Consider the following 15,590-nt stretch of genomic DNA (forward strand, 5'->3'; position numbering starts at 1 on the left):
TGCCACATTGGAATATCCCTTTTGAAGGAAGGATTAGAAAGCAATATGTTTGTTGGAGGAGATCAGTTACATGGCTCTTCTTTGTGGAAGGAAGGGACAAGCCCACTGGCCATTTTCCCTGCCATTCCAATGCCTTCTGCCTCCAGAGTAGGCATTAATAATGGTGACAGAGTGTCCATTACTAAGCATAGTTGCTACATATGCCGAGACCAGTATGGTTCATACATGTTCTCTATACAAACACTCTGCTAATGCTTTTATTTATTTGTATCTCCTTAATGAAGAGTAACAGATTAAAAAATACACACACACATATTTTGAAGTGTCTGTTGTGTGCCAGGAGCTGTACCAGGCATAAAGTCATAGCGGCTCAAAAAGACACACTCAGCCTCCCTTCTTGTGCCCGTTATATATAGCCTATTTCAGGCCTTCCTCCACTGGCTTGTCGCTATATTGGTGTGAGAAGCTGTGGGCACCTGCTAGAGATTTTAACATAATTTAAAGTTTCCCAGAATTTTTAGTTAAGTCTTTCATTGTGAGAAATCACATGCTCATCGTTTATTATATTTATTGAAAGGGAAATGCTTTTATTACTAAAAGTGCCTATATAGCAAAGACTTGTGTTTTGGGACTTTCTTTAAAAACAATCTTAGTCTTATTAAAAGTCGAAGAGAATAAGCAATTGGTAGGAGAAATTTTCCAACTTACTCTTTCATGCTTGCTTCTACTCATTTATTGATTTGGTTCAGTAACTATTGAATGAGTCCCTGTTGTGTGTCAGACACTGTGCTAGGCTGCAGGCATACAGTGGTAAACAAAATAGGCCTAGAATTAAATAAACGGATAGAAGAGTTGAGACTTAATAGTCTGTCTTTTAATTGGTAAGTTGAAACTTTACATTTATTATAATTATTAATGTATTATGAGTTATTTCCACCTTTTATTCATATTTTCCATTTATTGTGCTTTTCTCAGTTTTTTTGGTCTATCACCTTTTACTGTGTTCCATAGGATGGTATGAATTTTATTTTTACTTTAAAATTTTTTTAATTTTCTGGAGGGTATGAATTTTTATCAGATGTCTTTCTGTTGCTGATTAAAAGCTACCCATTCTGTTTTTTGTTCTTCTGTGGTTTCTCAAAACTTAGGACCCCAGTACTTATTTTCATGTATATAACTAAAGTCTACTGATGTCTGTGTCTTTTTCCCAAGTATATTTTAACCTTCATTTAGACTCTACTGCTTCTAGATTTCCCATCTCCAGTGTAGGGGACTTTAGGGGAGGGGAGGAAGCTGGCAGTTATGCTTGATTTGCCATTTGGATCTGAATTGGGTTGCTAGGACTGTTTCTGCATGCCTAATTTTGAGCTGCATCAGAGCCCTGTATCTGTTTCACATTCTGAAGAAATAGAATTTTAGGGGCATGTTTAAGCATTGAGATATTTTCATAAAACATTTATTACTCTCAGAAGGCTTTTAGGGATTATGGCCTTAAGATTTAATGTAAAACACAATCGAAGTTGGGTTTTTCTTTTTTTATCCTTTCCTTTTTAAATAAAAAGCTGTATGTAGACCCTTGAAATAAAAATCTATAGAGAGATTTAGTGAGTGCTAGGAACCTGGAATTTTAAATGCATATACCTTTCCCAACTTGAGGTAAAAGTTATTGAACATTTATGTGCCAGGCATTGTGCTGGGTACTTTCACATAATTCTTCCATTTAATCCTCATAAAAATCTTGTAAGTTAGATGGAATTCCCACTTATGAAAGAGGGACCTGAAGTTGAAAGGGGTTCCAAGACTGTAGCAGAGCTGGGACTTTTCCCTCAGGACATGGAGCGCAGGCTGTGCCCATGTCACTCAGGATCTCTTGACTCTGTCCCGCCTTCCAGTTGCAGATTTAGAACCAGGTCACCCTCGCGCACACTCCTGTCACCTGGATCTCTGGCTTTAGGCTTGCCTTCTCCCATCCATCCTCTGCATACTAGCCCCCATGTTCAATCTCAAATGCAAATCTGCCCTCTCTGGAGGAAATGTCTCCTGAATTTACTGCCTGTGGTCCTCCTGAGTTGGTCCCTGTTTGGTTTTTCAGCCTCATTCTTACAGCTTCCTGCCTTTTACCTTAAGGGCTTACAGTACCAAACCGTTTAGAGTCCTCCTTGCATTCAGTAAATATGTGAGTGCCTGTTATGTGTTAAACAGTCTGCTGCCTGTGGGCCTGCCCAGGGTTTTCTCATGATCTAGATGGAGGAGGTCTTGGCCCTGGACAAGGATAGTGGCCGCGGGGATGGAGAGAAGTGAAACATTCATCAGATATGAGGTGGTAGAATCAACAGGACTTGGTGAGGAAGAAAGCTGTTTTTTTTTTTTTTTTTTTTTTTTGGCTGCATCGTGCAGCTTGTGGGATCTCAGTTCCCCAACCAGGGATTGAACCCACGCCACAGCAGTGAAAGTCCGGAATCCTAACCACTAGGCCACCAGGGAACTCCCAGGAAGAAAGCATTTTGAATGTCTCCCAGGTTCTGGCTTGTGTGGCTGGAATGATGGTGGTGAGCTGAAAGCCCCATACGAACTTAAAATGAGAGTATTATATCTGAGTAATTACACATGGTAGGGAAACTTATGGTGTTAGAGGTAGGATAGAGCCCTGGACTGAGAGTGGGGCATGGGGTTTTGATTTGAACAAGCTGTGTAGTTAGTATTGGACACTTTACCTCTGCCAGCCATGATATCTTTATTTGAAATAGAAAAGATGACTTTAACTTCGTGACTTCAAATACTGAACCCTTCTAACGTGATTCAGTGCAAATTATCTGACTCCAACCTGCTTCTCCATTCTGTGTCATTCGTTCATTTGTCTGTTCAGCATTTGGAGCCTGCTGTATGTCATGCACTTGGGACATAAAGCTAAATGAGATCAGGTCTCAATGAATTTTCTGTTCTTGATGAGCTTCCTGTTCAGGGAGACAGGAAAGTCAGTAATCAGGTGCATTAAACCAAAATGAGATGCCACGATGCGTATACGAGCAGGGTTCAGGGGGACCACAAAAGAGAACCTGATCAGTTCTGCTGGGTGGGTGGAGTGGGGAATGTGTCAGGGAACACCAGTGACCCTTGTTCTGAGTCTGGAATGAACAGCATGCTGAAGTGGGTGGGGAGCAGCATTCCAGGCCCAGCCTGTGCACACTTCTGGATGACTGTAGGAAGGCAAGGATGCTGGAGTGGGGAGGCGGGAAGAGGGTAGACAGGAACAGCCCACGCTGGGCCTTGAGAGCCTTTCCAAGGAACTTGGACTTTGTTTCTCAGGCTCTGGGGAGTCGGAGAAGAAATATGACTGGATTAACAGTGTTCTATGTTCTATGTATTTTTTTCATGCCTAATGTATTTCTTTTACAATATCAATGTTAGACAAACTAGACTTTAGGACAAAGAGCATTATTTGAAATAAAGGCAGTTATTACATCCTGATAAATGGAGCAGTTCACCAGGAAGATATGATAATCCTGAATCTGTATGTGCCCGACAACATAGTCTCAAAAAATGAGGCAGAAATTAAGAAGGAAGAGTACACAAAGCATGAGATTTAAAAAAAAAAAAAAAAAAGAACCCTGTCAAAGTATTAGGCTAAGCAGTCAAAAAATTAGCAAGTACATAGAGCAGTTGAATAAAATAATTAATAAAGTTGATACTGAGCCCTCACCCCAGAGTTTAATAGTGTATTCAAATGTTTGAAGTAAGAAATACTTTTAAAAGCATGACTTGAACAGACATATATATATGTATATACCTATAACTTCAGAAACAGAAGTTTTGTGAAGTGTTTCCCCTTACATGGTACAGTTTTTCTCTTTTCTGTTTCTTTGCTGTTAGTGCTGATCTCGTTGTACAAAATTGATATAATGACCCACCAACAGATTGAATTGACACCCTTTTTCTTGAAAACACTAAGAAAATATACGTGCTTTTCAAGTACACACAGAACATTTACAAACTGACTTTCTGGATGATTCCCCTTACCACACCAGGCATCCGGTACTCCTCTTGTTCTGACTCTTGTCCTTCCCCCTGCTAAAGCAAAGATGACTTTGACTCCTATTTTTACTGAGTCAAGGCCATACGATACATCCATCTGCTTCTCATCTCCATTTCTATATTTAGCCTTTTCATCTTTTCTTCTAGACTTAGAAGAAAGTAATATCTTTCATTTGCAAGGTTAACTTTTACTCCTGTACTTTTGATTTCATTTTCTTTTGTTTTCTTTTCCTCCTTAAATAGCTCCTGGTTTTTATGCCTAGACATTTCTCCTTGACCACCCTATCATGAACTCAGTCTTAATGGCCTAACTAGTTCCCTCTCAAATAACCTCAAAGATTATTAGTGACTATTATTTTTACTTTTATTTATTTATTTATTTATTTGACTGCGCCGGGTCTTAGTTGTGGCACGTGGGACCTTTTTTTTTTTAGTTGTGGCATGCGGGATCTAGTTCCCTGATCAGGGGTCGAACCCGGGCCCCCTGCATTGGGAGCGCAGAGTCTCAACCACTGGACCACCAGGGAAGTCCCAGTGACTATTATTTTTAGTCGTTAGACCACAAAACTTAGTCATCTTTATAGTTTTTTCTTTTTTTTTTTTAAGTGAAATTTTAATTTTCTTGAATGGCTGCTATAGTCACATGGTTCAGAATGCCAAAGGTGCAAAAGGGTATTACTGAGTTAAGAGGTTCTCGCCCACCCTTTCTCCTGCTGCGGTACACCCTGCTTTTTCTGCCTTCCTCCTTCTTCCTCATCTATGTCCTTATCTTATCCCTCTCAAGAGAGGAAAGATGTTTCACTGTCATTTCAAAATTTACCCTCTTCCTGTCCTTTGTGTAGTTTCCTTTGCGGTGTTTCATGTTAATCTCCTTTTGTACATTCTTCACCTACTGCCCACCCTGCTCCCCAAGCTACCACATCCTTTCAAGCCAAGACTCTTGTAATAAATAACCTTCTAGCTCCTTTCCCTACTCGCAGTCTCCACCCCTTTTCAGTGCTGTCACCTAATCCCTGGCTGCAGTCTTGTTTTACTTTTGTCATTATCTGCCTGCCAAGGCCTCCAGGAAGCAAGGCTCATTAGTCTTTTATTCAAGTCTCTCCTTATTGGCCTCAGTTTACTTTTTCCAGTCTCATCAATAAAGACCTCCACCATACTAACGATACTCATTGGTCTTCTGATCTATACTGTTTGCTCCTTTATTTTTATATCTTAGCCTGATAACAGTGCCTGGTTCTTGGAAGGTGCTTGATACGTGTTTCCCCAGTGAAGGGACAGTTTCCAAAACAAACCTTGTACTTTCTTTCTGCTGCATCATTTTTCTTTCTGATTTCCTTATGCTTGAAGTTCCACTTCCTCTATGTAACTGTCCATGACTGCTTTAGCTCTAACTTTTTCATCCTCCTCCGTATTCCTAGAGCTCATCTGAAACCCAAGGGATAGAGTTTTAAAAACTGTGGTGGTTCATCTGAAGTCAGGGTGGGGTTATGAGTAGCTGGAGCTATTTCCTTAGCAGGGGCACCTGTGTTGGCAGATGTTGAGATTTGGCCTGCCTGACAGGGATTCTGGTTATTTGAAAAGCAATCAGGGTACTTTTAGTTTGTACACCAACATGAATTCCAGAGTTAGAGTTAGATTTTTATAAATTAACAAAGAGGTAAAATTAATAAATACATAATTGATAATGGGTAAGGAACAACTTAGATAATAAGTGAAAAAATAATGAAAAAACAGATTTGTATAAAAATTTAAAACTGAAAATATTTACAAACATGTCAAAGAGTTGATGTTCTTAATATAAAAAGAACTCATAAATCAATAAGAAACATAAAGAAAAATTGTTAGAGGATATGGATAAGAAAATCATAGAAGAAGAAACATAAGCAGTCAGTTTTATAATTAAATGTTTAATCTTACCAGCAATGAAAAGAAAATAAACATCATTTAGGCAATGGATGCCATCAAATTAGCAAAATTTTAAAAGAAATTCTAAATGATGGCAAGCATAAGAAGCATTTTCATATGCTTCTGGCAGAAATCTAACTTGGTGCATAACCTTTGCAGAAAGCACTTTGGTAATATTTGAAAGCTTTCCTTTTTTTTCTTTATGTTTTCACCTATTAATTTCATTCCTAGGAGCTGTTCTAAAGCTATTAATTAGGGAGGAAAATAAAGTATTTGCATAATGTTTATCATTGATCACAGTATTGTTTGTAATAGGGAAAAACTGGAAATCACTTAAATGTCCAAGAGTGAGGAAGTGCTTCCTTAAGTGGAAAATTAGCCATGAAGTTATAATTTTGGAGAATATTTTAAAGATGTGAGAAAATACGAAATGGTGTAAGAAAAATTAACATATAGTGCTGTGTTTGCAATATTGCAGTTGGATATGCACACAGACGTGAAATGTAGCAAAATAGTGTTATCTCTGGGTGGCGGGATGGAAGTGATAAAATATTTTTTTCCAATTTTATACAGTATTTATAATAAGAATGCATATTATTTAAAATGTAAATATTGTCTTACTGATTAGTTCCATATATAAATTCTGAGGGAGGCACTGTAGTTGGATGGTTAAGAGCACAGGCCATGAGTCATGCAGACCTGGCTTTGAATTGCAGCTCTGCCCTTGATCCATTGTATGACATGGCCACTTTACTTTTCTAAGGCTCCATTTCCTCATCTGTGAATTGGGACTCCTAATACCTAACTCATAGAATTGTTGGGGTTAGAAATGATAATGTGTATAACAGCCTTTAAAAAAATTAATTCCCTATTTTACTTTAATTCTTGAAATAAAAACAGAAGTTAACTTTTTTTGCCTCCCATTGAATGTATCATTAACAACAAAGATGTTCAAGATACAATAGTCAAAACTCAAATGAATTTGAAGACTAAACTATTAAGTCTTCTGTAATTACCCACATGTGTTACAGATTGATTATACATTTCATTAAAATAGAATTTAAATGGTAATAGTTAAAATGTAATTTTAATTTTCTGCTAAGAGAAATGCTGTTTTCATTCTTGCTAATTTTTTTCCTGCTATTGAACCATCACTAATGTTACCTTTATCTCCATGGATATAACAGCCTTTTGTAGCCTGGGTTCCACAACAGAATTATGCCCTAATGTCCTCAGGCATCCTTTGTATGTAATGAATTAGCTTCTCTTCTGTGTGTCTAGAACGGTACAAATTATGTACCGTCCTTGGGAGAACTGAGAAAACAGTCATCCAAATCATTGTCTTGTTCTGTGGTTCAGATAAGGAACCCTGATTGGATGCCTGGCACATATTAGGCACTCAATATAAATGGAAGCAATTCCTGTTGTTTTTTCCATAGAAGTCACATAAAAGAGCACTTGCTTTCTGGGTTTCTTTGCTTGGTGTTAGCTTCTTTGGGAAAGGGTGTTTTCCAGCGTGTGATTCAGTAAGTGCACATCTCTGCTGTGGTTTCTCAGATCCTTGTCTTTGGATCTGGGAGTGGCCATGGCGACAGCACCTTGGATAACTCCTGTTTGCCCTCTTGTAGTGTACCAGCCTCCTTCCTCCACTGCAGGGCGCCAGAGTACTGCCTCCCATCTGAGTAGAGTTTTAGAATTTCAGTTATCTCCCCATAACTGTCCGTATATTAGAAGACTTATTCAGGTCGGAATTAATACTTGTCCACAAAGTGCTCGATAGTAATGTATTCAGTTCTGGGTGTTGAAAACTGCTCTTTTGGGAAGCTGATCATTTTTTAATATACTGTTAAAGATGCCGTTTTTTTTTAATTGTCTTGTGACATTCCTGTGACATTTCTTTTTAAATTTTTAAATTTTTTATACAATTTAAAAAGTTACTTTCCATTTACAGTTATTAGAAAACATTGACTATATTCACCGTGTTGTACAATACATCCTTGAGTCTATCTTACACCCAACAGTTTGTACCTCCCACTCCCTCACCCTTATATTACCCCTCCTCTCCTCCCTCTCCCCACTGGTAACCACTAGTTTGTTCTCTATAAAGATACTGTTTTACTATGTTTTCTGATGAATATTTTTTCATGATTGCTTCTTATTTTATTTTAGCTACTGATCTACTTCTTGCCTGGAATCCCATTTGTCTGGGGTTGGTAGAAGGTGTTATTGGCAAAATTCAGCTTCACTCAGGTATGTTTCTGTAAACTCCTTAAACTTGTCAAATTTAATGTGGCATTCTATGACATTTTCTTCTTTGAGGATAAATGTAGATTCTGTAATGGCTTTCATTCCTTTACCTTAATTTTGGGTCTGCCCAAAGTGGGTATATTTCCATATAAGTGAAACAAAAATACAAGCATACCTCATTTTATTGTCCTTTGCAGATGTTGCGTTTTTTTACACATTGAAGGTTTATGGCAACCTGGCATCAAACAAATATATTGGTGCCGTTTTTCCAGCAGCATTTGCTCACTTCATGTCTCTGTGTCACATTTAGGTAATTCTTGCAATATTTCAAACTTTATATTTGTTATGGTGATCTGTGATAAGTGATCTTTGTTACCACTACAACTCACTGAAGGCTCAGATGATGGTTAACATTTTTTAGCAAGAAAGTATTTTGTTGTTGGTGTTGTTTGTTTGTTTGTTTGTTTTGGCTGTGCCATGTGGCATGTGGTACCTTAGTTCCCCCACCAGGGATCAAACCTGCACCCCCTGCAGTGGAAGCATAGAGTCTTAACCACTGGACTGCCAGGGAAGTCCCAAGAATGTATTTTTTTAGATTGAGGTATAGTTGATTTACAATGTTGTGTTACTTTCTGGTGTACAGCAGAGTGATTCAGTTATACATGTATATATGTATTCTTTTTCATATTCTTTTCCATTGTGGTTTATTATAGGATATTGAATATAGTTCTCTGTGCTCGACAGTAGGACCTTGTTGATTATCCGTTTTATATATAGTAGTTTGTACCTGCTAATCCCAAACTCCTAATTTATCCCTCCCCTCCCCTCTTTCCCTTTGGTAACCATAAGTTCGTTTTCTATGTCTGTGAGTCTTTTTCTGTTTCATAAATAAGTTCTTTTTTTTTTTTTTTTCGGCTACGCCACGCAACTTGCAGGATCTTAGTTCTCTGACCAGGGATTGAACCTGGGCCCTGGCAGTGAAAGCGCCGAGTCCTAACCATGGGACTGCCAGGGAATTCCCTTGTGTCATATTTTAGATTCCACATATAAGTGATATCATATGGTATTTGTCTTTCTCTTTCTGACTTACTTCACTTAGTATGATAATCTCTAGGTCCGTCCATGTTGCTGCAGATGGCATTATTTCATTCTTTTTTTACGGCTGAGTAATATTTCACTGTATTGATTTTTAAAATATATATATAATCATATATGTATATATATATCACATCTTCTTTATCCATTCATCTGTTGATGGACATTTAGGTTGTTTCCATGTCTTGGTTATTGTAAATAGTGCTGCTATGAACATTGGGGTGCATGTATCTTTTCGAATTACAGTTTTCTCCAAATATATGCCCAGGAGTGGGATTGCTGGATCATGTGGCAACTCTATTTTTAGTTTTTTAGGGAACCTCCATACTGTTTTCCATAATGGCTGCACCAATTTACATTCCCACCAACAGCGTAGAAAGGTTCCCTTTTTTCCACACCCTCTCCAACATTTGTTATTTGTAGACTTTTTAATGATGGCCATTGTGACCAGTGTGAGGTGGTACCTCATTATAGTTTTGATTTTCAATTCTCTAATAATTAGTGATGATGAGCATCTTTTCATGTATCTGTTGGCCGGCTGTTTGTCTTCTTTAGAGAAACGTCTACTTAGGTCTTTTGCCCATTTTTTGATTGGGTTGTTTGTTCTTTTGTTATTGAGTTGTATGAACTGTTTGTATATTTTGGAAATTAAACGATTGTCGGTCACATGGTTTGCAAAGATTTTCTCCTAGTCTGTAGATTGTCTGTTTGTTTGTTTATAGTTTCCTTTGCTGTGCAAAAGCTTACAGGTTTGGATTAGGTCCCATTTGTTTCTTTTTGCTTTTATTTCTATTGCCTTGGGAGACTGACCTAAGAAAACATTGGTACTATTTATGTCAGAATGTTTTGCCTGTGTTCTCTTCTAGGAGTTTTATGGTGTCATGTCTTATATTTAAGTCTTTAAGCCATTTTGAGTTTATTTTTGTGCATGGTGTGAGGGAGTGTTCTAACTTCATTGATTTACGTGGGCTGTTCACCTTTCCCCACACCACTTGCTGAAGAGACTGTCTTTTCTCCACTGTATATTCAGCAAGAAAGTACTTTTAATTAAGGTATGTACATTTTTTAGACATAATGCCAGTCCACTTAATAGACTACAGTTTAGCGTAAACAACTCTACACTGGGAGACCAAAAAATTTTGTGTGACTCGTTTTATTTGCTTTATTGCAGTGGTCTGGAACTGAACCCACAGTATCTCCAAGGGATGCCCAAAAAGCTTTAGAGAAAGGGGGGCATAATATTAAAATCCTTTCTTCCTCTTAAAAAAACCCCCCACAAGCTATTAAATGCCTGTTTTTAGGAATTGTGTCAGGAACTGTGCTAGTCAGTGGAATACAATAATGAGCAATAACTGACCTGTTCCCACCATGAGCGGAGCTTATGGTTTAAGAGGGAAGTTAGACATTAGTGAGTAATCATGGAAATAAATGTATAATTATTTGTTAATTGTGTTAGGTGCTCTGACAGAAAGATCCACCAACCATACTGATTTTGAAGGAGAGGACAGTAAGAATGAGGCTGGAGAGGTAGGCAGGTGTCAGACCAGGACTGGTTGGCTTTGGGTTAGCTGTCCATTCCTAGTATAGTCAACTCTGGCCAGGGAGGAGTATGGATCTGTTAGTACACAGTGCAGTCCTTTCCGGGAGCTGTATCCAGGGCAGGCAAATTCATGGAAGGTCTACATCATTCACTAAGCCCTCCCTTTGAAGGACAGGCACCTGTGCTGAGTTCAGAGGGAATTTTGTTTGTAAGAAGGTAGGTGTTACGTAGGCAGGTCCCAAAAAGTCATGAAAAGGACTGAATGAAATATTTTAAGCACTAAATTTAAATATCTGTTTTTTCCTTTGGTATCAATTTTAATGTGAGTTAAGAGCTATAGGAAGCTTTGCTGTTATTGCTGTGTTATTGCGAGTGTGGCTACCTCTGTAGTGTGCTTTTAAAAATGCTTTAAAAATAAAATTATTGAGCGTTTGGAAGCTAGGTTGATTTCTGGATGATATAAAGCACAAATTGCCAGAGACAGTCTAATTTTCTTTTGCTAGATTCTTGTGGTTATTTTCTAAAATGTGTTAACTATTTTATAGACACAAAAAGCTATTTATCACAGATACGCAGTATAGCTTGCTGAAAAACAAACACACATTTATCTACCACCTAGATTAAGGAATGAAACATGATGAATGTCTTTGGAGCCCTCACTGCCTTTCTCCAAGTATATCCTCTCCTGCCTTCTTCCCTTCAAGAGAGTCTGTGATTTTGAGTATTGTACTTATTAGTCCCTTGATTTTCATTATTGCTGTTCTTACATATATATCCCTCGACAATATGTTGCTGAGCCTTGTGTCTGGGGAATTTTATATAAATGATATTAAGCTGTTTGTGTTCTTTCACTTCTCCCCTCCACTCCCACAACTTGATGCTTTGTGATTTATCCACGTTGATATAGGAAACTTTAGTTCCTTATTTTCACTATTGCATGAATATATCATAATTTATCCTTTTTTCTGTCATTGGGTAATTTTTGTCATTGTTGTTTGTTTTTTTGCCATTAGAAATAATACCACTGTGAGCATTATTGTACGTTCTGTCTTTGGTAGTTTTTAAATTCTTTCAATACAAAGGAGAAAAGCATTAGACATTGTGTAACATGCTAAGTATTTTAGTCACACTCTCCTACCTGTCCACATTTACATATGTATATCTTTAATTCATTTATATGCTGACAGGATAATTTCACAGTTGAATGTTCTGAGCTAAAATTCATTTTCTATTGTTTAAGTGAAGCTTATGAAACTTCGGAGTTATTTTTCTCCAATTTCAGTTACATCTTGAAACAGTGAATAAACCACTGACATGAGTCAAGAGACCTGAATTCAGGCTGTATTTATTAGCTTTGAGATATAGGAGAAGTTACATAACATCTGTTTCATCTGTTGCTGTGTAACAAGCTGTCCCAAAAGTTAACACCTTAAAACAACAACAGCGTATAATAGCTCACGATTCTATGGGTCAACCACACAGCTCTTCTGCCCTTTTCTTCTGTTGGCTGGGGTCATCCATGTGGCAACATTCAGCTGGGGGTTTGCCTGGGGGCGTCTCAGTTTTCCTTCCTGTGGCATCTCTGTCCGTGTGTCTCATCTCACAAGGCCTCTCCTTGGGGCCTCTCTCTCTCCTGGATACCTGGGCATCCTTTCAGGGTGCTAAGATGACAAGTTCCAATGTATAAGGGCTTATCAAGCCTCTGCTTGTGTCACTGAGCTTGCTAATATCCCATTGGTCTAAGGAGGTCACACATCCAAACGTAGAACTAACGTGGGAAGGGGCTTCACAAGGGTTTCCATCCAAGAAGGCTGGTTCATTGGGGGCCACAACACCCCGGAGCCCCTACTTTATAAACTGTAAAACAAGAGTAAAACTAACTGCCCGCTTTTTTTCCTTAGGGCATTGTGAGTCTCAAATAAGATAATATACCTAAAGGTGCTTAGTAAATTATCACTATTTCATCAGATCTTTGGTTGCAAATACAAACCTATCAGTTTTTGCAAACAAATTTTTATTAGGAATTCAAGGGAACAAAACCAAGAAATGGATTTGTTCAGGATCTGAGATGACTTTTGTGGCAGGTGGTATCTGACCACCACTTCCCCCTGTACAGCTCCTACAGTCTTCTCTTCCTTTGGCTGTCTCTGTTTCTGTGTTACATGGGACGGAATTTATGCATTTATGTGGTACTCAAACCAACCTCAGCCCTCAAGCCAACCAACATCTGATGTTCCCTACAACCCCTGCAGACTGACTAGCTATCTAGTTCAGACCCCTGGGGAAGAGACTTTTTGGCTTTCCTTGACCAGGGACCTTCCCTGGTCACAAAGTTCAAACATGCCCACTGCTCTAAGCGGGACGGGCAAGCAAAGCAGGAGGGTTTGTACTTGGCAGACAACCAAAGTCATTTCCTACAAGCAATGGACAAATATGTTACTGGCTGATGAGTTTGGTGCAGTCAAAGTATGGTCATTAGGAGGTAGTGGAGGTGTGGGCATTTCCTGTGGTCAGCCCCTGTTTACGTGCACTTTCTCTCCTTGCACCACATGCCTTTCTTTGGACCAAAACCAAGAAGTTGGTAGGCAGTGTAGATATCTGTTATATAGGATATTTTGGAAGAGGGAAAGGTGGGGAATAGAGTGAACTAGAGAAAAAAATACTAAAAAGAAATATAGAAGGGCAGGGAAGGTCTCAGTTTTTCTCTCTCCTAACCTGTCCCTTTTTTTTTTTTTTCTTCCTCCTGCCCCAGAAAGGCTGTGGGGAGGAAGCAAAGGAAGGTTTTTTCTGGGCCCCCTGCTGTTCTTCTTCCCTTCACCCACAAGAGAACTGCAGCCGCGCCCTGTGTATCACTCCACCCCCAGCTCCCACCCCCTGAGCATCCATCTGACTCTTGTCACCTTGTCTTTCTTCATCCTCTGTCCTGGGCATGCCTCATCTCCTCCCCTCCCTGTGTCCCATTAAAGCTCTTGCTCTGATCACACTACCACCTTGGCCCATGGGCAGTGTGTTCCTGGTATGTGTTATAACCGAGATGATCACTCCATGTGCGTTTTCCTACGGGGGCATCTTACCTTCCGGGAGTAGAAGACGAGGGGAATAAAATGTCTGTGATTAAACTTTTTCTCACTGCTGTTTCCCTCCTACTTAGCCTCTACATATTAATGCACGAATTTTTGTTCTTGCCTAGTGAGATGGGAACATAAGTTTACTTGAATAGTTGTCATTGACAGTCTGAAAACGGCGTGGGTGAGCCATGACTGTCATCAAGCTCATGGGATGTAAGCAGTCGTGACTTAGGAACCGTTAGTAGTTGGCTAGGGCTGCTGCAGCAAAGTTCCACAGACTGGGGGGCTTAAATAGAAACTTATTTTCTTGCAGCTCTGGAGGCTTGAAGTCCAAGATCAAGGTTTCATCAGGGTTGATTTCTTCTGAGACCTCTTTCGTTGGCTTGTAGATGGCTGTCATCTCCTTGTGTCTTCACATCATCTTCACATTGTCTTCTCTCTGTGTAGTGTCTGTCTTCAAATTTCCTCTTATAAGGACACCAGTCATATTGGATTAGAGCCCTCCCTAATGACCTCATTTAACTTACTTACATCTTTAAAGATCCCACTTTTTAAGAATAGGGTCACATTCTGAGGCACTAGGGGTTAGGATTCAAACATATGAATTTTAAGGGAACATAATTCAGCCCTTAACAGGAGCCTAACATCCACTGGAAAGCTCACTGCAAAAGCATGTCAAAGAGAATTCCCCCCATTGCTTCTGACCCTTTGTTTTACAGTAGAATAGGCCATTCCCCAAATGTCACTGAGTAGGCACTGGCCCCAGCAGTGGACTAACCTTAAGATCACACAGTTGCCTTGGATCAGGTTACTTCATCCAAGCCTCAGTTGCCAACTATAAGACAAAGATGATGACACCTCCTAGATATGTTTATTGTAAGATTTAATAAAACTCACATGAAGTGCTTAGCATAGCTCCTGTTAATAGTAGGCATTCAATAGATGCTGGCTATTACTATTTTTTCCTTAGTTTTAAAGGTAACTTAGAGGTGTCACATTTATCACTAGAAAACCACTTAAGTTCTAGCTATACAATTTTGAACAAATTTTAAACTTAGACTTTTTTTCCCAATAATATTAATGTTTACTGAAACTAATGATACTAACATGTCACTACAAGGTGACATGGTGGGGATTATAAAAAGTAATGATTTTAGAAGTGAAGTATTAGTAGCATTAGTGAAGGTTATATTTTATAACCCATCTGCCCCTTTAGAAAAATGTGTGGTGGAAGAATTTAAAAGTATTATTTGGTTGTGGTATCCTTTGCTGATAATTGCCCTTCCTTTTAGCAAGCTCTGTCCCCAAGATTGTTCTATTAACCCTGGTGCCTAGAAAACAACAATTTAGAACCATTAGCCTTTCTTCAGTTTAGAAGGTGTCTTCCCCAGACATCTACAGGCAGGTGGACTTTCAGCCAGGGTCTAATGCAGTCTATTTTTGACAACCTGAAGGTGTCTGACTTTGGTTTGATCACTTGGGATTTATTAAGATGAGGAACAGAAAGTGGAAGGGACATGTAATGTGCTAAATAGATGAAGGAAAAGTAAAGCTTCATGAAAAATCATTGTCTTCTATTCCTTGTAGTGTCCAGGGGGGAGTAAGGATGATAGTCACATTCTTACCACAGCTGTAATCACACATTAATTTTTTGTTTTCTTTTTCGTTTGTCCTCTTCCACCCATCCTCCTTCCCCAGGATAT

General features: G+C 38.8%; 1 protein-coding gene across 3 annotated transcripts in view; it reads left to right on the top strand.

Annotated features, from left to right (window-relative positions):
• Positions 1-15,590, top strand: part of INPP5F (inositol polyphosphate-5-phosphatase F) — a gene marked incomplete at its 3' end in the record, with an annotated part of 99,836 nt that overhangs the window by 11,616 nt on the left and 72,630 nt on the right. For all 3 annotated transcript variants that reach the window (XM_079709161.1, XM_079709160.1, XM_079709162.1), the window contains one exon: positions 8,107-8,187. In XM_079709161.1, the coding sequence (XP_079565287.1) occupies positions 8,107-8,187 (81 nt within the window). The remainder of the gene's footprint in view (positions 1-8,106; positions 8,188-15,590) is intronic.

Source organism: Hyperoodon ampullatus (genome assembly GCF_949752795.1).
Source record: "Hyperoodon ampullatus genome assembly, chromosome: 1".
NCBI lineage: Eukaryota > Metazoa > Chordata > Mammalia > Artiodactyla > Ziphiidae > Hyperoodon > Hyperoodon ampullatus.